This window comes from Bos mutus, chromosome 10, assembly GCF_027580195.1.
Source record: "Bos mutus isolate GX-2022 chromosome 10, NWIPB_WYAK_1.1, whole genome shotgun sequence".
In the NCBI taxonomy this organism is placed as follows: Eukaryota; Metazoa; Chordata; class Mammalia; order Artiodactyla; family Bovidae; genus Bos; species Bos mutus.
The window spans coordinates 62,160,922-62,185,111 of record NC_091626.1 but is presented as its reverse complement, the minus strand read 5'-3'; the positions used below and the strand labels follow the sequence as shown (position 1 = coordinate 62,185,111).

The window sequence follows — 24,190 nt, the reverse complement described above, 5'->3', positions numbered from 1 at the left end:
TCCCCATGCATGACTTTCTGCTCTTGTCTCTAGTGCAGTGCCTGACACATGAGTTACTCAGTGTTGGATGAATGAGTGAATGAAGGAATGAATGCTTTAGTAAGACAGGAGCATGCATGGATAGCACCTGGAAAAGGCAGAAGAGGTTGTGGGCAGTTTTCAATTCCATGATGTGACATTTATTGAGGGACTGTTTATTATTCATTAAGGGCAGGGTGACAAACATCAATAAGATATGGCAACTGCCTTACAAGAACCCACCCTCTATGGGGAGATGGCCGCAGTGAGACTGGTGGCGAGGCCATCTGAAAAAAAAGCTAACCACGACTCTCACCAAGAGACACTCACTTCCAAGGGGTAAGCTCTCTGCCTACGCAGAATGAACACCACCTTGACGTGTGTTATAAATCCACCGTGGACAGGCCTGCGGGCCTGAGTAGGTAGAGGGGTGCAGGTGGATGATGTTGCCCTGGACGTGGCACTGGGCTGACTGCCCCTTGTCTTGGGTAGCACCCAAGGTGCCATCTGGAGGATGGATACCAGAAAATGTGGCTCAACACCACCCAGGAACCTCACCCTGATACGTGACCCCATACCAATAAAGGCCTTGCAGAGGGTGTTTCTATGCGGTTTTCTGTGTATTTTGGATTTGGGAGTTTCCTCTCTGAGTATGGGTGTGTCTCTCCCATACTTCCCCATAGCCAACCTCAGAATTCAGAAATGGAAGGTGGTTCTCAGATCTGATGGGTACTTTAAGCAAGAAGAACACACCATGAGAACTGAATGAAATTGTATGCGAACCAGGAACCCAGAACTCAGAAGGGACTTTTTGATTTGCATAAACAGTGTTAGGAGGAGTGAATTCCTGAGCAAGATACTCCAACAATCTAAATTCCTCTATGCCCTGATCATCCTTTGAACTGTTTTTATGTTCATGATGTGTTGGTTCTGTTCATCAAGCTTTCATAACAATGATCCTATGTGTGTGTACGTGTGAAGTTACTTTGGTCACATTCGACTCTTTGCAACCCTATGGACTATAGCCCACCAGGCTCCTCTGTCCATGGGGTTCTCCAGGCAGGAATACTGGAGTGGGTGCCATTTCCTTCTCCAGGGGCTCCTCCCAACTCAGGGACTGAACCCATGTCTCTTAAGTCTCCTACACTGGCAGGAGGGTTCTTTATTACTAGTGCCACCTGGGAAGCTAGTGATACTAGCTTGCTGCTGCTGCTGCTAAGTCACTTCAGTCGTGTCCAACTTTGTGCGACCCCATAGACGGCAGCCCACTAGGCTCCCCCGTCCCTGAGATTCTCCAGGCAAGAACACTGGAGTGGGTTGCCATTTCCTTCTCCAGTGATACTAGCTTAATAGAACTTATTTATTAGAATTTCACCAATGTGCTTTTATTTTTATTTATTTATTTTGGCCATGTTGTTTGGCTTGTGGGATCTTAGTTCCCTGACCAGAGATTGAACCTGGGCCCCTATAGTGAAAGCTGCAAGTCCTAACCGCTGGACCACCAGGGAATTTCCACTAATAATGCTTTAAATGTACATGGTACTTTCTAGAATACAGCATTCTTACTCATCTCTCCTTTCATTTGATTCTCATGGCTACCCCCTGAGGTACAAGGTATTTTTACTTTTTATACATAAAGCACTTGAGATTTAAAGAGGTTAAATTACTTGTCCAAGACCACACAGGTATTAAATGACAGGTCTAGTACTTGAACTTCTGGAGAAGAGAATGGCAACCCACTCCAGTATTCTTGCCTGGAGGATTCCATGGACAGAGGAACCTGGCAGGCTCTATGGGGTCGCAGAGTCGGGGACATGACTGAGTGATTAACACACAGTACTTGAACTTAGCCAGTGAGGAGACACTAAGCAAAGCTGAGTGTCACCAGCTTTTGTTTCACCAGATTCTAACGGCAAATTTTGTACTTGGCTTGCATCATGCCTTTTACACATAGTTAATCCAAAGGTCTGTGCTGTGCCATAAGTTTATCCTTTTCACAGTTAATTTTTCTTCTGTTTACATTGTTTTTTCTTTCTAATAGATTATTCCTCATACTTAAAAAATCAATTTGTGCTCTATTAACTACTATAAAGTGTGCATGCATTTGAAAGTAGATCTTACAAGAGTAAGATGATTTCCATACTAAAACCCTGGAGCATAATACAGAGGTGAGACTTGGCAGTTTTTAAACCATTTTTATGTATTTATTTTGACTGCGCTGGGCCTCTGTTGCTGCGCATGGGCTTTCTCTAGCTGCAGCGAGCAGGCTCTGCTCTCTGACTGTGGTGCGGGAGCTGCTTCTCATTGCAGTGGCTTCTCTTGTGGAGCACAGGCTCTAGGCATGTGGACTTCGGTGGCTGCAACTTGTGGGCTCATCAGTTGTGGCGCATAGGCTTAATTGCTCTGCAGCCTGTGGGATCTTGCCAGACCAGGGATCGAATCTGTGTCCCCCGCATTGGCAGGCAGATGTTCAACCACTGGACCACCAGGGAAGTTCAAGACTTGACAGTTTTGACTGTCAAGATAGGTTAGGGTGAGATTGAAAAGGTTTAGGGCAGACCAAGAAGTTTGTATAGGCAGTCACAGCCATGGAAGACTTTCCTGTCAATTTTTTTTTTTTTATGAAAACTTTTCAAAGCATTTGAAGAAACTGGAAGAATACAACTGGTACCATTATGCATTTCTCCTCCCTTCAACATTTGGCCACATTTGCTTTACCTTTCTTTAAAACAGAAAAATATATTTTTATATTTGTATTTATATAAAAGCATAATTGGGCTTTCCTGGTGGCTGAGTGGGTAAAGAATCCACCTGCAATGCGGGAGACCTGAGTTCTATTCCTGTATTGGGGATCCCCTGGCAGAGGGCATGGCAACACACTCCAGAGAATCCCTATGGACAGAGGAGACTGGAGGACTGCAGTCCATGGGGTCATAAAGAGTCGGACATGACTGAAAGACTAAGCACAGTGCAAAAGCATTATATATACATATATGTATGTCTAAAATATCTTTAATAAAATTTTAAAAATAAGTATTAAAATATTTGTAATTTTAAAAATTATGGTATAATTTGAAAGAAAATTCTAGCTATTGACCCTTTACTCTAAATACTTCAATAAGCATCTCTCAAGATTAAATTCAGTCTCCTACTAACCCATAATGCTGTTGTCACACTTAAAAAAATTAACAGTAATTTGTGGAAGATCTTTAATTGGTAGAGAAACATTATTCTATTTCTGATTTAGAAAGAAAATTCTTCTGACAGAGGAGAGAGAATAAATAGGAGAGAGTTAGCCAGTTGGAGACTATGATAAGAATGTGGGAAAGAGATGAATCAAAGGTACTCCGTAAGCATCTTTTAAATGAAATTGATGGTTGTTTACGCTCTTATAAAAAGTAATAAGTCATAGAAAATACAGAAACATACAAAGAAGTTACCTACAGACTCCCTACTCCAAAATAATCACTATTAACTTTTGGTGAATCTTCTCCAGCTTTTTATGAACAGTGTGTGTGTGTACGTGGGTGAGAACTGTACAACCTTTACAATTTTCTCTCCTGCTTTTTTCACTCTATATTCAACTCAAGCAGCACACGTTTGCTCTGTAATGATTTACTTTCCTATTGAGGCTTCTAAGTCTCTCCTGATTTCCTTAACCTTTGGGTGTGTTCTGAGGGCAGACCTTGTTTCCTGGTCCTCATACCCAAAGCTTAGTTTGTGCCCCAGCCTCAGCGTGCCCCCATGAGCTCTTCATCTCATGAAGCCCCAGGTATCAGCCTGGGAGCCTGGGCCCTTAGGAATGCATGTTGGCTGCTTCATCAACTACTATGAGGCCATCCTAGAGTGATCTGAGCAGAAGTGAAGTGAGGACACTGAGCTCCTAAATGATTGAGGAAGGAAACAAATGTGGCAAAAATTCAACTATGGAGAGCCATTATTGAAAGAGTTGAAATTTGGTGGTAAATGGGGAGCATTAAACCAACCAACTGCTTCTTATAAGATACAGCAAGAGGCTACCTGGGAAGCAGAAAGAGAAGGGGATTGTGGGTAGAGCCTGCATTTGAGTCTCAGCTCTGCTAGGGGATATTGGGCAGGTCATGGACTGACCTTTCTGGGCCATGAAAGTGGAGATAATATTGCCCTTCACTTCCTCACCCCGGAGAGGAGTGAAGGACCAGGGAGAGGTCAGTATTTCTGAAAGCGTCCTGCAAACTCCAAGACTCGTTACAAGTGCTGGCTGTGAATTTTAACTAGCCTCCCTATGAGGACACATTTCTCCCTATTCCTCTCTTTCCTCCAGAGGGATTCATAAAAGGACGTGGGCCTAGAGACACCCAAAAGGGGAATGAATAGGTGGTGTGTTCCAGCCAGGAGGCTGGGCAGATTCCCAGGGCGGGCAGGACACTGGGTGTGAAGTTGATCTGACTTGCAGTAAATACCATGATCCCTGTTTTACAGATGAGGACACTAAGAGAAAAATGCAGTGCCTTCCTCCTCTTTTGTCCTTATTACCTTTGCCACTGTTAGGTGCTCAGAGACCCCTGCCACTGCTGGCTGCCCATAGCCCTCCACTCTGGACCCCTGCCCAGGCCTGACCTGCACTGAAGTATCATGTGTTCAAATAGTACCTTTTAGGTTCCATTCACATCTCTACCATCAGCCCTCCTCTGAGCTGATCTCCCTAGGAGTGAAAGAATCTGATTCTGGAAGTGGTGAAGGGTGGTGCAGACAGCAGGTATCTTGGCACTAAAATACCTGAGTGAGAACCTAGCAGCACCACTTATTACTCACGTGGCCTTGAATTAGTTACTTAACTTCTCTGACCCTCGGTTTCCTCACCTGGGAAACATGCACAGTAATTTAGTCTATTCAGATTCTGTGCAGTGGTTTTCTGGTAATAGCTGGACTCCAGTAAACAAATATATGTACACACACACACTAGATTACTATAAATTCTACTGATATAAAGGTTTATAATATAATTTATGAGTATAAAATATATAACATTTTATTTTGTTAACTTCACAAAATAAATTGATTCTCATAGAACACTTTTCATTAGTTGTATCTGTAGCCAACCTATGGATGCAGTAGGCAGATGAGTGTAGTTTTCAACAGGATTGTTGGTTGGTATTTTTGTTGATGTTAATAGGTAAAGTGAAAGTGAAGCAATGAATATTGCTTGTGCATTGGAACTTCACAACTTCAGTGATGTGAGTGGCTTCTTTGCTGAATTGGATAATAATTTCTGAATATTGAAAAATATTTCCTCAGTTTTCTCTGGTAGCACAAAATAATAGCTATAGACACAGCACACATAAGTTTAATCTCTGTTATTAAGTGATCTTTAGCACTTCCTAAGTCTAAAATCAAGAATTCAAGTCCTGATTTGTAGTGTCTGCCAATTTCTGTGGTGTAAACACACCTGCTGTGGCCAATTTCAAGGTACCAATATTGCTGACACTGACTAGAGCTGGGGAGAGGGGTGCAGTAACATATCATGACATAGTAACATACCATAATCTATATTCAGAGATAAAATGCATTAAATAACTTCAAGAACATAAAAGATAATAAAATATGGTAGAAATTAGAAGCAATAAATTTTAAGTGTTGTAAATATAATTTAATTAAACATATTTCCATAATTTAAATTTTAATATTAAAATAATATTCTTACATGGCTCAGTTTAATACCTGGTTCACAAAATTCCTGCAAATTTATCAGCAGTCTCTCATAAGTCAGTAGGCACCAGCTTTAGCCCACCCCAAGCTCTCTGAGACCCTGGAGGTGAAAGCATTTTGTAAACAGGAAGGTGCTAGGTGCAGGCTGATTGTTTGGTAACAGCAGTGGTGTATAGTGGCAGCCAGCATTTATTAAGGGCTGTAGTAAATACTCAGGCTCAACTCTGAGAGCTCTGCTTGTGTTTATTTACTCCTTTAATCCACATGACAGACCCTATGAGGAAGGTTCCATGGTCATGGCCATTGTATAGAAAAGGGAGGTTGCTCAAGGGCTCTTAGGGCTTTCTTGTGCCTCCTGAGAACCCATTCAGATCAGATCAGATCAGTCGCTCAGTCGTGTCCGACTCTTTGCGACCCCATGAATCACAGCACGCCAGGCCTCCCTGTCCATCACCAACTCCCGGAGTTCACTGAGACTCACGTCCGTCGAGTTAGTGATGCCATCCAGCCATCTCATCCTCTGTCGTCCCCTTCTCCTCTTGCCCCCAATCCCTCCCAGCATCAGAGTGTTTTCCAGTGAGTCAACTCTTCGCATGAGGTGGACAAAGTACTGGAGTTTCAGCTTTAGCATCATTCCTTCCAAAGAAATCCCAGGGCTGATCTCCTTCAGAATGGACTGGTTGGATCTCCTTGCAGTCCAAGGGACTCTCAAGAGTCTTCTCCAACACCACAGTTCCAAAGCATCAATTCTTCGGCGCTCAGCCTTCTTCACAGTCCAACTCTCACATCCATACATGACCACAGGAAAAACCATAGCCTTGACTAGACGAACCTTTGTTGGCAAAGTAATGTCTCTGGTTTTGAATATGCTATCTAGGTTGGTCATAACTTTCCTTCCAAGGAGGAAGCGTCTTTTGACTTCATTGCTGCAGTCACCATCTGCAGTGATTTTGGAGCCCAGAAAAATAAAGTCTGACACTGTTTCCACTGTTTCCCCATCTATTTCCCATGAAGTGGTGGGACCGGATGCCATGATCTTCATTTTCTGAATGTTGAGCTTTAAGCCAACTTTTTCACTCTCCACTTTCACTTTCATCAAGAGGCTTTTGAGTTCCTCTTCACTTTCTGCCATAAGGGTGATGTCATCTGCATATCTGAGGTTATTGATATTTCTCCCGGCAATCTTGATTCCAGCTTGTGTTTCTTCCAGTCCAGTGTTTCTCATAATGTACTCTGCATATAAGTTAAATAGGCAAGGTGACAATATACAGCCTTGACATACTCCTTTTCCTATTTGGAACCAGTCTGTTGTTCCATGTCCAGTTCTAACTGTTGCTTCCTGACCTGCATACAAATTTCTCAAGAGGCAGATCAGGTGGTCTGGTATTGCCATCTCTTTAAGAATTTTCCACGGTTTATTGTGATCCACACAGTCAAAGGCTTTGGCATAGTCAATAAAGCAGAAATAGATGTTTTTCTGGAACTCTCTTGCTTTTTCGATGATCCAGTGGATGTTGGCAATTTGATCTCTGGTTCCTCTGCCTTTTCTAAAACCAGCTTGAACATCAGGAAGTTCACGGTTCACATATTGCTGAAGCCTGGCTTGGAGAATTTTGAGTATTACTTTACTAGCGTGTGAGATGAGTGCAATTGTGCAGTAGTTTGAGCATTCTTTGGCATTGCCTTTCTTTGGGATTGGAATGAAAACTGACCTTTTCCAGTCCTGTGGCCACTGCTGAGTTTTCCAAATTTGCTGGCATATTGAGGGCAGCACTTCCACAGCAGCATCATTCAGGATTTGGAATAGCTCAACTGGAATTCCATCACCTCCACTAGCTTTGTTCGTAGTGATGCTTTCTAAGGCCCACTTGACTTCACATTCCAGGATGTCTGGCTCTAGGTCAGTGATCACACCATTGTGATTATCTGGGTCATGAAGATCTTTTTTGTACAGTTCTTCTGTGTATTCTTGCCATCTCAATATCTTCTGCTTCTGTTAGGTCCATACCATTTCTGTCCTTTATCGAGCTCATCTTTGCAGGAAATGTTCCTTTGGTATCTCTGATTTTCTTGAAGAGATCTCTAGTCTTTCCCATTCTGTTGTTTTCCTCTATTTCTTTGCATTGATCACTGAAGAAGGCTTTCTTATCTCTTCTTGCTATTCTTTGGAACTCTGCATTCAGATGTTTATATTTTTCCTTTTCTCCTTTGCTTTTCGCTTCTCTTCTTTTCACAGCTATTTGTAAGGCCTCCCCAGACAGCCATTTTGCTTTTTTGCATCTCTTTTCCATGGGGATGGTCTTGATCCCTCTCCTGTACAATGTCACGAACCTCATTCCATAGTTCATCAGGCACTCTATCTATCAGATATAGGCCCTTAAATCTATTTGTCCCTTCCACTGTATAATCATAAGGGATTTGATTTAGGTCATACCTGAATGGTCTAGTGGTTTTCCCTACTTTCTTCAATTTAAGTCTGAATTTGGCAATAAGGAGTTCATGGTCTGAGCCACAGTCAGCTCCTGGTCTTGTTTTTGCTGACTGTATAGAGCTTCTCCATCTTTGACTGCGAAGAATATAATCAATCTGATTTCGGTATTGACCATCTGGTGATGTCCATGTATAGAGTCTTCTCTTGTGTTGTTGGAAGAATGTGTTTGTTATGACCAGTGTATTTTCTTGGCAAAACTCTATTAGTCTTTGCCCTGCTTCATTCCGTATTCCAAGGCCAAATTTGCCTGTTACCCCAGGTGTTTCTTGACTTCCTACTTTTGCATTCCAGTCCCCTATAATGAAAAGGACATCTTTTTTGGGTGTTAGTTCTAAAAGGTCTTGTAGGTCTTCATAGAACCATTCAACTTCAGCTTCTTCAGCGTTACTGGTTGGGGCATAGATTTGGATTACTATGATATTGAATGGTTTGCCTTGGAAACGAACAGAGATCATTCTGTTGTTTTTGAGATTGCATCCAAGTACTGCATTTCAGACTATTTTGTTGACCATGATGGCCACTCCATTTCTTCTGAGGGATTCCTGCCCGCAGTAGTAGATATAATGGTCATCTGAGTTAAATTCACCCATTCCAGTCCATTTCAGTTCGCTGATTTCCTAGAATGTCGACATTCACTCTTGCCATCTCTTGTTTGACCACTTCCAATTTGCCTTGATTCATGGACCTGACATTCCAGGTTCCTATGCAATATTGCTCTTTACAGCATCGGACCTTGCTTCTATCACCAGTCACATCCACAGCTGGGTATTGTTTTTGCTTTGGCTCCATCCCTTCATTCTTTCTGGAGTTATTTCTCCACTGATCTCCAGTAGCATATTGGGCACCTACTGACCTGGGGAGTTTCTCTTTCAGTATCCTAACATTTTTCCTTTTCATACTGTTCATGGGATTCTCAAGGCAAGAATACTGAAGTGGCTTGCCATTCCCTTCTCCAGTGGACCACATTCTGTCAGATCTCTCCACCATGGCCATGTTAATATTCCTGCTTTGCAGATGAGGGGCCCAAGATCAGAGAGATGAGTCTATTGCTAAGGTCACACAGCTAGCCTGGGGCAGAAGTAGAGTTCAAACTCAGTTCTAAGACAGGGCCTTCTCAAGTGTTGGTTCCCCAAACACTGGGCACTCTGATTTTGACTTCCTTGCAGAACTTGCTTTAGAAAGCCAGTTCTGGAGCCTCACTCCCAGTGAGTTGATTTAATTGGTTTGGTCTTTTTAACACAGTCTCCAGTAGATTCCAGTGGGTAACTAGTTCAGATGGGGCCCCCAAAGCACAGCTTGGGGCTCAGAATGCCTGAATTGAGACCCAGGTTCCTCACTGGCTAGATGGAGGCACTGGGCATCCATAGCTTGGTGGCCTTGAGAATCTAATAAGATGATGTGTGGTGACAACTCATGGCAAATGCTAGTTGTCGTGTGGCACAGACCAGAGAACCAGAGGTCAAATTGCCAACATCTGCTGGCATCTGCTGGATCATAGAAAAACCAAGGGAATTCCCAAAAAATATCTACTTGTGCTTCATTGGCTGAAGCCTTTGTGTGGATCACAACAAACTATGGAAATTTCTTAAAGAGAAGGAAATGCCAGACCACCTTACCTGCCACCTGACAAACCTGTATGCAGGACAAGAAGCAACAGTTAGAACTGGACATGGAACAGCAGACTGGTTCCTAATAGGAAAGGAGTACGTCAAGGCTGTATATTGTCACCCTGCTTATTTAACTTATATGCAGAGTACATCACGTGAAATACCAGGCTGGATGAAGCACAAGCCAGAATCAAGATTACTGGGAGAAATATCAATAACCTCAGATATGTAGATGATACCGCCCTAATAGCAGAAGAGAAACTAAAGAGCTTCTTGATGAAGGTGAAAAAGGAGAGTGAAAAAGGTGGCTTAAAACTCAACATTCAAAAAACTGAATGGTTTTTTCTGGATAGTTGGATCCAAAAACAGGATCATGGCAACTGGTCCCATCACTTCATGGCAAATAGATGGAGAAAAAGTGGAAACAGCGACAGATTTCATTTTCTTGGTCTCCAAAGTCACTGTGGACAGTGACTGCAGCCATGAAATTAAAAGACACTTGCTCCTTGGTGGAAAAACTATGACAAACCCAGACAGCTTACTAAAAAGCAGAGACATCACCTTGCTGACAAAGGTCTGTATAGTCAAAGCTATGGTTTTTCCAGTAGTCGTGTACAGATGTGAGAGTTGGACCATAAATAAGGCTGAGGACTGAAGAATTGATGCTTTTGAACTGTGGTGCTGGAGAAGACTCTTGAGAGTCCTTTGTATAGCAAGGAAATCAAGCCAGTCGATCCTAAAGGAAATCAACCCTGAATATTCTTTGGAAGGACCATTGCTGAAGCTGAAGGTCCAATTCCTCAGCCACCTGATGCAAAAAGCTGACTCTCTGGAAAAGACCCCGATGCTGGGAAAGGTTGAAGGCAAGAGGAGAAGGGGGCAAAAGAGGATGAGATGGTTGGATGGCATCACCAACTCAGTGGACATGAGTTTGAGCAAACTCCAGGAGATAGTGAAGGACAGGGAAGCCCGGTGTGCTGCAGTCTCTGGGGTCATAAAGAGTCAGACACAACTTAGTGACTGAATAACAACAGCAACAGGCCACTTTATATGTCTTGTTTGATCCTGTTAGTAACCCTCTTGAGGTAAGTTTTGGTTACTCCTAATTTACAAGTGAAAAGTCTGAGGCTGATAGAGCTTAAGTAACTTGCCCAGTGTTGCCACTGCTGCTGCTAAGTCGCTTCAGTCGTGTCCGACTCTGTGCGACCCCATAGACGGCAGCCCACCAGGCTCCCCCGTCCCTGGGATTCTTCAGGCAAGAACACTGGAGTGGGTTGCCATTTCCTTCTCCAATGCATGAAAGTGGAAAGTGAAAGTGAAGTCGCTCAGTCATGTCCAACTCTTTGCGACCCCATGGACTTCAGCCTACCAGGCTCCTCCACCCATGGGATTTTCCAGGCAAGAGTACTGGAGTGGGGTGCCATTGCCCAGCATTAGACTGCTGGTAAATACCAAAACTGGCATTCAAACCCAGGTTCTAAGTCTCTATCTATGTTGATTCCCTAAAAACAGGTTGTGCAAGAGATGTGCATGTGACTGCATTGGTTCATTCATCCCTGCATCCCATCAGCTATTCCTGAGCACCTACTCCATGGCAGCCACTCTTGGGTGGAGTGATGGAAAAGAGAGACAAAGCCCCCGTCTTCCCTGTGGGGCCTCAGGATACTGGGGAGAGGAAATGTAAGGGGCAATTGTAGTGTAGTTGGTTCTCTGCTAGAGGCATGTCCACATACCATGCAGACCCTTGGGTGGAACAACTAGCTGTGTATATTGACAGGGGCAGGGGGTAGGGGTTGTCACAGGAGAGGTTCCAGCAGGAAAATGTTGGAGCTGGGTGGTGAGCAGGGGAGAAGAAGCTTGTCAGAAAGGCATGCTCGCATAGTGAACTGTGTTGAGGTGGGGGTGATGAAAATCGGCCAGGATGTAGCAGAGAGTATGCTGGCCAGAGGTGGGAGGGCCTTGAATGCCAGATGAAGACAGACTTCGGCCTGGGGCGCACTGGAGCCTGGTGGGGAGGGGCTATCTGTGGTCTCATCTACAGTGTGCCAGGAGTGGGGCAGGTGGTGGGGGCAGAGAATTTGCTGCAGTGCCATGGAAACCTGCTCACAGAGGCCTGGCAGTGAGAGGCCTTGCTTCTCAGGTTGCCCAGCACTTCCTGAGTAACCTGGGACCGTGCTTGACATTTCCCATGAAGGTTCCTTGGCAGCTTCCTCGTCCCCCTAACAGACCTGGCTTGGCTCCTGCTCTGCTGAGCTGAGCACCTCGCCTGATGATGGGCAGACCATGTGGGCACCGGAAGAGGGCAGCAGCCCGGGGGTCAGCTGACTTGGGCTCTGTTCTTTGCTCGGTGTCCTGGCAGTTTCTTGACCTCTCTGGTAGCTCTGCAGCAGGCAGGGACTAAATGGTGTCTGAGGTCCCTTAGGGCCCCAACATTGTAAGTCTGGGGGTGAAATGGGATGTGGGGAGGGAAGCAGAAGATGAGGGGGAGAGGGGGAAGGTCTGCGAAGGGCATGTCTTTCTGATTCAGCAGATTCAGTAAAGCCCCCAGGGAGGACTGTTGTCACTGCTGCAGCCCAAGAGGGAGAGAACAAACATAGTCATTCTGCTCTAAAATCTCACTGGGCACCGCTCCTTGCGTGGACCGTCTCTCTGAATCCTCAGAGCAACACTGTGTCACAGTAGGCGTTACCATTTTACAGATGAGAAACCAAGGCTCCAAGAGGTCCAGAGACTTTGCCCAGGTTTCACTGTGAGTAGTAGAGGTGGAATTTGACCCCGGACCTGCCTGACTCTAAGCTCTGGTCTTTGGCATCTTACTGCATAGCCCCCTCTACCTCCCCGAGGCTGCCTTCATCCTTCAGGGACTCTTAGACATGCTGTACCAGGCTGGTAGGAATCCCCTGATATGGGTCCCCCTGGAGGATAAGCTTCCAGTTGGCACCAGACTGGGCACCTCTGGCCAGATCCACTGGGTTGCTAAAGGACACATTGGCTGGCAGCTGCTCGTCTGGTGGGCTGAGCTGATGGGTTTGTTTTAATGGAGGGGGAAGATTTTCCCTCCTGGTGGCTGCTCCATGGGCCCTGGGCTTGGCAGTGGCAGCACCTATGGGAATGTGATCCTTTCCTCCAGCCATGCTTTGGAAGCTACATCAGGTGTGTGGGTGAGGTGTTTGGTTGAAGTAAATAAAGGTGGAGGAGAATGACAGGAGTGAGGGAGTAGAGATAGCTTTGTGCTGCCCCAGAGGGCAGTCTGGCTGGGCTGTCTGCTCTTCCCTCCTGACCTGGGGCCAGGAGACCTGAACCTTTGTAGGTCCTGCCTTGGGGTCCAGAGGAGTGGGATTGGCCCAGCCAGCTTGGAAGGTTGTATCACCTTGCAGTCACAGAGCCTAGAGCTTGAAGAAGCTTCAGATATCATCCAGAGAGGAAAAGCCTGCTTAAGCTCACACAGCCTTTGGTGGTGGAGCTGAACTGGAATTTCCCAATACCTAAGCCTAGGCTCTTTCCCACTATCCTACACAGTTTGGGGAGGGTAGACTCGAAGAAGCTTAGACCATACTGCCTTTTTGCTGCCCTCTGACTACCCCTGGGACCCTTCTTGAGTCGGTCTCTTTTCCCTCCTGACTCAGCCCTTTAGCCATTCTGAGGGGAGGTGTGCTCTCGGGCACCCCTAGTGGTGAAGAGCCTCCATGGCGAAGAAAGGGAAGGGCCACAGGGTCCCAGTTCCTTCACTTCGCATGAAACATCCACAATGCAAGACATCAGAGAGGGTGCCAGGAACCTTAAAACTGATTTGAATTTTCCCAGAGGGGCTACCGCCCAGGAAAGGTGCATCACAATACAAAAGAGTCTGCAACTAGGGCTACTTGCTCGTGAGCATGATCAGCTCTGAGGGCTTAGAGCACAAGGTCAGGGTGTGCTTCATTAAAAGTAAGGAAATAAAAGGAGGCAGAAATGGGGGCCTGGCTCTGAAAGTGTGATGGAGGGTAGGAAAGGCATTCGAGGCAAAAGGAAGAGCCAGAGTAAAGGATGGGGTAGAGATGGTGTTCTGGACCTGGTAATGCGCACCCTGAGGGTACCAAATGGCCCTGTCTTCACTCGGAGAACATTTACTGAGCACCTGCTGGGTCCAGGCTCTAGGCCAAGCTTTGGATAGTTGGTAGGACTGAGACCCTCAGGAAGCTCTTGGCCCAGTGGAGAAGACAGGTCAGTAAACTGACAAGCTTGAGGCAGTGGGAGAAGCACTAGAGGAGAGGAAGTACAGGCTGTGATGGAAACTGGGGAGGTGGTGAGTGTGGGGAGGCTTTCTGGAGGAGGTACTATTTTTACTGAAATGTGAATAGGAGTTAGCCAGATTCGGGGTAGGGACTATGCAGGGAGTGTCCCAAGCAGGGGAGCTGTGTGTGAGGTTCTTGAGATAGGACAGAGGACAAATGGGACTTGGGTGAGAAAACATGGCCTTGCCTGAAGGTTCTCACAAGCCAGCGGAGAGGCTGTTTTCCCCGGAATGTGGGCCACAGAGGGGAGAGGATGTGAGGCAAAGATTCTTTTCACTGCTCAGGGTGCGGCCTGGGAGAATTCCACCTCTTTGTTCCTCCTTCCTTCCTGTGGGTCCCTGTGCCCATCCCTACTGCTCCCCAGTCTTGGGACCACCAGGGCTCTGTGTCTGCTGTGTCCACTGCAGCTCTCAGCTCCTTTCAGCGTGTTTTGTGGTGGTGCCAGGCTTTAAGCACACCGTGGTGGTCAGGAGTACCTGGGCTGGACCCCTTAGCCCCAGGGAGAAGCTTCAGGGCCGTTCCCTGGAAGAGAGACATTCCCAAAAGGTGGCTCAGGAATACTTTGGAATGGGAGGAGGAGAAGCCCCCCAGTTCAGGAGATGGTGGGCTGTGGGGAAGGCTTAACTCACTTCCCAGGTGCCAGGACACTTGGGGTCCCTGAGAAGCCCCAGAGGGCCAGGTCGGCGCACTGGCATGGGACTCCTAGCCTGTGTCCCATGTCTTGACCACCCGCTGCCCTCGCTTGCCTTTCTGCAGAACCCAAGGAGCTGCCCTGCCTTGGAAAAGGACTTTGACACAGTTTCAAAATGAAGTGGAGAAAAATCTCTGGAGGGGAAAAAGAATAAACACACTTTAAAGATGCAAAAGGAAACATATATTTTTTAAAAAAGGAAAAAAAATGGAAGGGTTTCTCATCCAACTCACTTGAGTGAAAGTTTCCAGTCACTGTGATGTGAGGTCAGAGACTTCAGGGAGCGGGAAGTTCTAGATGCAAACACCTGGGGTGTCTTCAGTGCAGATTTGGGATCAGTCTAACTAATAGCGAGGGCCACCGTCCACCTCTCACCCTCTGTGTTCTGTGTGGTGGTGGAGATGCAAAGACCTGACTCCTCCCTCCAGCTGAGGGTCCAGTAGGACAGTGAGGACTGTTGGACAAGAGAGAGTGTGACAACTGTCATGGCAGAAAGGTTCCAGTGAGCATGAAGGAGTCCAGGGGGCAGAGAGGGCTCACATCTGCCGGCTGGAGAGAAAGCTCAGTGCCAGTGAGGGAAGATTTCAAGGAAGAGCTGGATTAACTCAGACTTTGAAGCCTGACTGGGATTTCAGTGGACAGAGACTGAGCAGAGGTTTTCCGGGTAGAGCAGAAGTGCAAGGTGGGAAATTCTCTAGTGCTTTGAGAAACAGGGCCATTCAGTTTTCTCAAACATTTCTTTATTTGCTTATCTATTTATTTAAAGCTACTTTATTGAGAGTTATACATCACGTATAATTCACCCATTTGAAGTGTACAATTTACAAAGTTGTATAACTCACACTGCAATCAATTTTGGATGATTTTCATCACCTGAAAGAAACCCTGTACCTATTAGTCATTCCCCATTCCCCAGGCCCTAGGCAACTCCCTGTCTACTCTCTGTCTCTATGGATTTGCCTATTCTGGATATCTTATATTAATGGAGTCGTATAATCTGCGATTTTTGGTGACTGATTTTCACTTAGCAAGATGTTTTCAAGGTTCACCCATGGTATATAGCATGTATCAGTACGCCATTCCTTTTTATGTTTTTCTCTGCCTCCATTCCTTTTTATGGCTGAATAGCACTCTACTGTATGGATATACCACACTTCATTTATCTACTCATCAGTGATGGCCATTTGTGTTGTTTCCACTTTGAGACTATTATGAATATGCTGCTGAGAACATCTGTGTACCAGTTTTCGTGGGCATGTATGTTTTCAAGGCTTTTCTTTTCGAATGGGATCCAGGATAGTCCCGGTGAGGAGCAGGAGGAAAGAAGATGAATCAGAGGGACCTGCTCACCCACCAACTGCTCTGAGCAGTTGGGTGGGAGTGCAAAGGGTCAGCTCAGGATCCTGTTCTGGCCTCACTGGGACCTGGGGCTGTGTGAGGCCAGGGCAGGGCTGGCCGCCCTCCAGCAGACACCCCCAGTGTTGTGTCCAATCTGGCAGCTGTTTGCTGGGCTGGAAATAGTCTAGGCAGCTGGTATTTTCCCTGGAAATCAGGTGCTTTTTCCTGTGTCTCACTGAGGGCCAGAATTAGTTAAACACACAGAGAAGTGTGAGCTATACATTAGTCTAGGGGAGGGGAGTGTTGTCAACAGGAAGCTGACCAGCCAGGGGAAAGGGGTGGTCAGGAAGATGCAGGTCAATAAGCCAAGTGTAAATCGGGGTTAAGTTGCAGTGCCCCTCCCCCATCACACATAAAGAGGCCATGGTTTTGTTTACAGGAAATGCTGCAAGTATCTCCCTGGCCCCATTTGACAGATGGGGAGACAAAGGCACTACATGGCAGGGATCTCCCATTCAGAAACAGAAGGATTAAAGCCACAGTCTGGTTCTGCTGTCAGCAGCAGCTTTGGTAAAACCCAGGCCTTGCCCTCAGCGTTGTGGCTGTTCTTGGGTTCATGGGAGAGGACTGAGGACACAAGAGTAAGAAAGGGTTTGTGCTGTTTTGGTCCTAAAAAAGAACACTAAACCCCACCTTAAACCCAAAGCAAAAACATAAAATAGGGCTTTAATTACCATCTTTTCTTTTATCCTCTTTTCTTCTTCTTCTTTTTTTGTTTCCCAGCCAGAAAACATTATGTTGTTGGACAAGAATATTCCCATTCCACACATCAAGCTGATTGACTTTGGCCTGGCTCATGAAATAGAAGACGGAGTTGAATTTAAGAACATTTTTGGGACACCAGAATTTGTTGGTGAGTTTTAGGCCTGTTTTTTCTCCCAGCTGAGAATCTCGGATCAACAGATAGAGAAATCCCAGGAGCGAACCCTGTGTCTGGGTCTGTAGTCTCTGGGCTGAGAGATGATGCCTTGCGTGCGTGCGTGTGTGTGTGCCAAGTTGCTTCAGTCATCTCCGACTCTTTGCGACCCTGTGGCCCATCACCTGCCATGCTCCTTTGTCCACAGGAAATGTCTCGCTGGCCTCTGGGTGAGGGTTGAGCGCCAGCAGGGCAGTGGGAGGCCAGGTGGGGCTGGGGCCATTTGCAGAGTTAAATCTTCCCAGAGCTGGCCCCACTTCCTGCTCTTAGGTGAGCTGATTGTGAAGATTTAAAATTACCTCACCCTGTTGCATTCCCCTAAACTCAATCTTTTCTGGAGTAGCTTTTGATTTCCTAAAAAAGAAAAGGGAAATTATCTGCCAGATGCCAGATCCACACACTTGCCTGTCCCATACATCTGGCCTTCATTCATGCACAGGGTGCCCAGGTCCAACAGGGCTCTGGCGGCTCTGTCTTCCCTCCGTGTCTCTCAGCCTTGGCCCAGACCGCAGAAACCCCCTTTTAGGTCTTGTGCCACAGGCCAGGGGGTCGTAAAGAAACAGCTTTGCAGAGGAGAAAGGAGTGAGAATTGAGAACCACCATCTCACTGCTCAGGGAGTTGAAATGCTCTTAGAGATGGAAGGAGGGCATGGTTTCCTCAAAATCTAGGGACTGAAACTTCTGACCACAGCCTAAACAAAAAGAAAGATGAACCAGATCATCCACCATGATGGAGTTTCAGGCCATATATACCAACTCTGCAACCACTAGGGAATGAAACTGCAGACGCCCCAGCAGGGGAATCTTGCAATATGCCAGGCACTAGGCCTGGTGTTCTGTATACAGACATTGTCCAATTAATACCCATACAATCTTATGAAGCAGGTTCAAAGTATTTTCTCCATCAAGTGCCTTATTCAAGGTAAAACAACCAGTACATGATAGAGCAGAGATTCAAATACAGATACATCCAACATTAAAGCCTATGCTCTTTTTTTTTTTTTTTTTCTGCACTGTGCAACATGTGGAATCTTAGTTCCCTGACCAGGGATTGAACCTGTGCCCCCTGAAGTGGAAGTGCAGAGTCCTATACACTGGACCACTGGGAAAGTCCCAAAGCCTAATCTCTTTCCATTATACCAGGTTAGCTCTCGAAGGAGCCTTTAAGGGTGGAATTTAGCTGTGGGAATAAGACATCAAACAATCAAACAAGAGTGCTTGAGGCATATTTTCAGATCGTCTGGTCTAGTTTAACAGACGTGGAATTGCAGAGCTAGGGGATTTTAGTTAAGGTCAACCAGTGGTCATTCTCTATCTACTATATGATAGACATCAGATGCTGGAGACACAGGGACGGTAAGCAGCCACACTCAGAATGACACGCCCAGGGTCACACAGTCAGTTAGTAGTAGAATCATCTTGAAACTAGGGTACAGGTATACAGTCTCAAACTTTGTCCAAGATAGCAGTTACTGCCCACCATTCACATATGTGGTAAAAATGCATGTTTTAAGTTCATACCAAGGGTTGAATAATAATAAATTGTTCAACTAGAAATTCAGGGCAGTAATGGAGAGTTGTCATGAGAGAGGATGTGGTTAATTGTGAAGTGAGTGATATAGACAGCTCTGAAAGACTGTTACGTGACGTAGCCACTCTCACGAGGTCAGTGGGCTCAGTCCTGGCCTTGAGTGAGAGATGAAGTGCTGGTGTCATGGGTGGAGGAGAATCTAAAGCGGGGTGGGGTGGGGAAGAAGCCAGGGTAGAGGAGGCGCATATCTGAGGCACCCCATAGCGGGGGTGAAGGGCCAGAATGAGTATGTTTATCAGGGACAGTTCACTGTCCTTTCTAGATGGATCAGAGGGTGGCAATGTGAGTAAGACATTGATGGGCGGAGCCAGACAAACTGTGGAGGGATTTTCCCAGTGATATACTGGTAAATGTCTAACAGTCAGGTCTCAGGACAAAACAAAATACAACCCTAATTTACAGCATTTACTAGTTTCAAGCTATCAACCTGTTTCACTGAATTCAGAGTTGGGAAGAGATGCCCACGGTTGACTCTTGTGAGCCAGTATGATACAGCTCCAGTCCAGAACTGGTCTTATTTGCTCCTTACAGATATATAGGGTGGTTTCTGTAAGCCCCTGCCCAAATTATGATGACTTCCTTTTCATCATAGACCCCTGAACAGGTTATAACCACTGTTCCCTATTCCCTCTTTGAAATTTTAACCTGAGACCAGAGTTAAAAACTGTCAGCTTCTGGGAATGTGGTGGAAAACTTCTTCCAAAAGGTCCTCTCACTACAAAGTTGGATTCTTGAGAAAAATGTTTTTAATGTGATTCTGGACTTAGGAAATAAGATAAATCTTTAAGTATAGTAACTCCTTCAGCCATCACCTGTCCTACCCTAAAAATTGAGTGAAATAAACTTTGAGCTGGAGCTGTGAGCTGCAAGAATATTCAATAAGAGGATCTCTCCTAAAGGCAAGTGCACATGTCAGCATTTATCAGAAACTAGCAAGACTTAGATGTTCAAGGAAGTAGGATATTAAAATGATCAGATGTTGACTATAAAATAAATGGAATGTATATAGAAATAACAGGTAAACTCATAAGAATGAGCAAGCAAGAACCAGATAGAACTTTAAGAAATAACATACACTCACTGAAATTTTAACCTCAGTGGATGGGCCAAACAGCAGATTATACACAGCTGAGGAGAGAATTAAAGATTTGGAAGACTGAGGTGGAAAAAATTAGCTAGACTATCACACAGTGGCAAAGATATAGAAATGTTAAAGAGAAGATAAGTGAAATAAGGTTAAAATAAGAAGTTTACCATAGGTCTATTTGGATTCCTGGAGGAGGGAATTAAGACAATAGAGCAGTATCTGAATAAAACTGCTGAAAATTTTCAGAACTGATGTAAAAACATGCATCCCCAGATACAGAAAGGACAATGTATTTCAATCAGAAAGAAGTCCATACCTCTAAAGTCCATACATTATACTTAAACTATAGGGCATCAGAGACAAAGAGAAGATCTTAAAAATCATCCAGAGAGAAAAGATAGATTACCTACAAAAACCAAAAATAAACAAAAACCAATACTTGGACTGACAGTATGCTTCTTAAAACAACATTGTCCAATAGAATATGATATTCAAAGAACTGAGGAAAAATAAAAACTCCATAGTTGTGAAGAAATTGTATTTCAAGAATGAAGGTAAGAGATCAAACAAAAAGCAAAATAAAAACAACGGCAACAACAAAGATAAAACAATAAACAACCTCCAACAGACCTTTGTTAGTGGAACTTCTAAAAGGTGTACTTGGAGTTCTAAATGCAAGAAGTAAGAGGAGCAAAGAAATCAGAGAACATTAGGCAAATATAATTACTTTCTTTCCTAAATAATGATGATGATGATGAAGATTAAATATGGGGTTGAAAAAAGATAGAAGTAGAAACTGAAGAAAATAATGTTAGATAAGACAGAGTACTTGAAATTAGTGTTCTAAAATTCTTGTATTGTTAGAGGAGGGCCCAAATATTGACTTATGTTAGAATTTGTTTCATGTCCATAGTAAGATCTCAGGGGTAGTCATTACAAAAATAGAAGTTAGAGAAAAAACAGTCAATAAGAAAACTAACAAGAAGCAATTTTTTAAAAAGACGAGAAAGAAAAACGCAGATGAAAGTGGAAAAACAAAAGTACCTGGAGGACAGAAATGAGTATGTGTTTATATCAGGCAGATGAGCACTGAAAAGTGAGTTATGCTTCTCAAACTCTCTATGAGGAACAACCTGGGGGGAAATAGTATATCCTGGACAGCTTCTTCAATAAGATACAATACAAATAAATTCCTAGAAAAGTGATCATGGTGTGTGTCATGGCAATGTCAAATTGCTATGTGTGTGTGTGTTAAGTTGCTCAGTCGTGTCCGACTCCTTGAGACCCCATGAACTGTAGCCCTCCAAGCTCCTCTGGCCATGGGATTCTCAGGCAAGAATACTGGAGTGGGTTGCCACGCTCTCCTCCAGGGGATCTTCCCAACCCAGGAATCGAACCTGGGTTTCCCACACTGCAGGCGGTTCTTTACCAGCTGAGCCTCTAAATACATACTCTCAACTTCTGTACATATCTTGTCAGCACCAGTGACAGTCTGCAGATTATTTGCCTGCAGACTGTACTTTGAATAACACTGTCCTAATGAAAGCCTTTCTTGTGTGTCTCAGGAGAGCTGAGAGAAGAGCTCATAGCAGTGATTTTTCAATAAAAGTTAATAATACAAAAAAATAATAAAAATAAGTAGAGACCTTCCAAATGATCACCAAAGAAATGACTGGAAGATAGTCTGTATTCACAAAGTGGACTATTATATAGCAGTGAATATGAAAGACCATGGGTGAACATTCAGTGAATGCTAGAAGCATCAGTTGAGTGGGGGGAAAAGGTCTATTGACGGTAGATGAGATTCAGTATGGCATCATTTTTTGGAAGCTAACAAGAAAGCAAAGCCAGGAGAGTGGTTCCCTGCATCTGGGAGGGTGGGAGGGTGGGTTCATCCTATAGATGCAGAGGTTTTGATATTCTAGATAAACAAACTTAGCCTTCCCCTCTCTCCACCTTCTCCCATTCGTGATTAAACAAGGCTCAATCCTCCCTTTTCTAGTTATCGCCCCCTCTTTCTTTTCTATTTCATCACCAAGCTTTTTTAAAGAGTCATCTGCACCCTTATCTTGCAGCCCACACTCAGCACTCTCTGGTCACTGCAGTGGGTGTGAAATTCAACACTTGCTTTCCAGCCCATCCAGGGTACAGGCTTGATCTCCAGGCAGCATTTGGTCCTCTTCTCTCCTGGGTAGAGTCTTCTTTCCTAGACTCTGCACCTTCTCGTGGTCCTGGCAGCATTCACATGGCTCCTATTTCTACCTGTGTGATGACGCCTGTGTGATGACCTGGGTGATGGCTCTGACCCACCTCACTCCCACCCCAGGTACCCAGCCTGTTCCTGGCATCTTCTTTTGGATGCCCCTCGGACATCACTAGCTCCTCACCTCAGTGGCCACCAGAATGTCCTCCTGCCCCTGCTCAGGTGGGAGGTACCCTCTTTAGACACCCGCAGAGGAATGTGGATTCTCTCTGCCTCCTTTTCTCCCCCATCACCTTCCAGTGCTGGCTGACTGGTTTCCAGCTGAGAGTTCAAAAGCAGTCTTTGTCATGGACCCCACTGTCCGTCCTGCACCTGCCTCTCCCCACTCTCCTCTTCCTTTTCCAGGGCTCCCCTTGTGCTTTCTGTCTTCCTCACTATCAGAATAACAGGCAACTTCCTCCCTCAAAATCCCTAGACCCAGGCTATCTCCATCCGCCTCTCTAATTTTCCTTAGGGAGGGTTCAGGATGGAGACCTTCGGCATCTAATTCCCTAAAATTCCTTAAGATCATCTCTTCTCCTTTTCATACTCCTGCTGACTCTTCGACATGGCTTCTTTCAGCTCCAGAAATTGTGAACTATGAGCCCCTGGGCCTGGAGGCGGACATGTGGTAAGTGGGACAGCCCCCCCGGTGGCCCCAGATCCTGGCTCTGGCTGACATCCCCCGGATGAAAACCTCTTCCTCCACACTCACCTTTAAGAGCCTCTGGCTGCTCCTGGGGTGCTGGCATGTGGCAGTTAGCACATGGCCAAGGCAGAGAACAAGGGGCTGGAAGCCAGAGGTACAGGCTCACCCTGAGACTGCCACAGCTGTCATAAACATACTAGTGACAATAATTCGTTCTGTTGGTCAACCATGTGATCCCTGGGGGCCTCATGTATTCTGGCTACCGTGCTGGGCCGGGTACCGCAGTGATTGACTGCACAGATGGGGCTCGTTTCATGTGAACTGTGCTATACAGTTGGCTGGGTACCTTGATCACTTGGTTTTCTAAAATCCTCCCAGTGGTCCTGTAAGATAGTTATTATTATCCTCATTTTATGAGGAGAAAGAGGCTCAGAGGTGGTCATCACAGCTGTTAGTGGGTCCTTGGGCTCAACATCCAGACCTGATTGACTCTGAGCGAGTCCCTGGCTGCTGCTGAAGTGTGGGGTGGGGAGGGGTGTGGGGCTTGAGGCAGCGTGTGGGGGCTGCCGTGAAGGGGCCCTCAGAGCCAGGCGGGGAGTCGCTTGCTGGTCTGGGAGGAGAGCCAGGCGGCCCTGACTTGACTGTTCTTTGTTTTGCAGGAGCATCGGTGTCATCACCTACATCCTGTGAGTATGACTGATCCTGGGGCTCTGACCCAGCTCAGATCCAGGGGGAGCAGGAGGAATGAGAGAGGGGCAGGCAGGCAGACAGACAGTCTGACATTTCCTGAGCACCCACCGTGACCAGATGAGTTAGATCCACACAGCCAACCTGAGGCTCAGTGCTCTCAGCTCGATTTCATACGTTTGAGCCTGGGCTTGGTGTTGGGCAGGAAGCCGGGAGAGCAGTCTGCAGCCCTCCATTCTACACTGCTTGTGTTTGCATCCCTCCTGTGGCCAGGATCCACCACGCGGTCTCACCCGGACCCAGGTTTCCGGTGAGAATGTCAGTTTTCGCTCAGAAACCTGGGACAGCCCTCAAGTCACCATGCCCTTCCTGATCCTGCCTCGTCTTTCTCTGCCTTTCCTCTCCCTTCCCCAGAACCCCTTTTCCTCTCACATGCTGTCTCTTCTGTTTTCCCCAGAGTCTCTCTTTCTTGACTCTGAAATATTAAGTACTTAAGCAGAGATTTCCTGCATTGTGTAGCGAAACTGTCACTTTCCATCTCTGTGGCCTTGGGCAGAAAAACAACTTCTGGGCTTGTTTTTCTCATCAGAAAAATAGGAATCATAAACTTCCTGCCACGGGTATGTTGAGGATTAAATAAGCCGACGTGCAAACTTCCTAGCACTGCTCAGACACAGACATTGCTGATTAGTTGGTGTTCATTACATCGTACTTTCCAACTGTTTCCGCTCGCAATACTCCTGGAAAAATGCTGTTTTTATGGAACTCTGGGTAAGAGGCAGCCCACAACCAGAGGGCATGAAGGATGGGGAGGGCAACACTCAGCTCTCTCAACACCCCTGTAATCCCTC

General features: G+C 45.7%; 1 protein-coding gene across 5 annotated transcripts in view; it reads left to right on the top strand.

Annotated features, from left to right (window-relative positions):
* The window catches only part of DAPK2 (death associated protein kinase 2), a 142,610-nt gene that overhangs the window by 95,125 nt on the left and 23,295 nt on the right, over positions 1–24,190 (top strand). For all 5 annotated transcript variants that reach the window (XR_011465665.1, XR_011465666.1, XM_005894527.3 and 2 more), the window contains exons 5-7: positions 16,891–17,020; positions 22,586–22,634; positions 23,312–23,338. Coding sequence is in view for 3 of the 5 variants with exons in the window: in XM_005894527.3 (XP_005894589.1) it covers positions 16,891–17,020; positions 22,586–22,634; positions 23,312–23,338 (206 nt within the window). In the remaining 2 variants the exon portion in view is untranslated. The remainder of the gene's footprint in view (positions 1–16,890; positions 17,021–22,585; positions 22,635–23,311; positions 23,339–24,190) is intronic.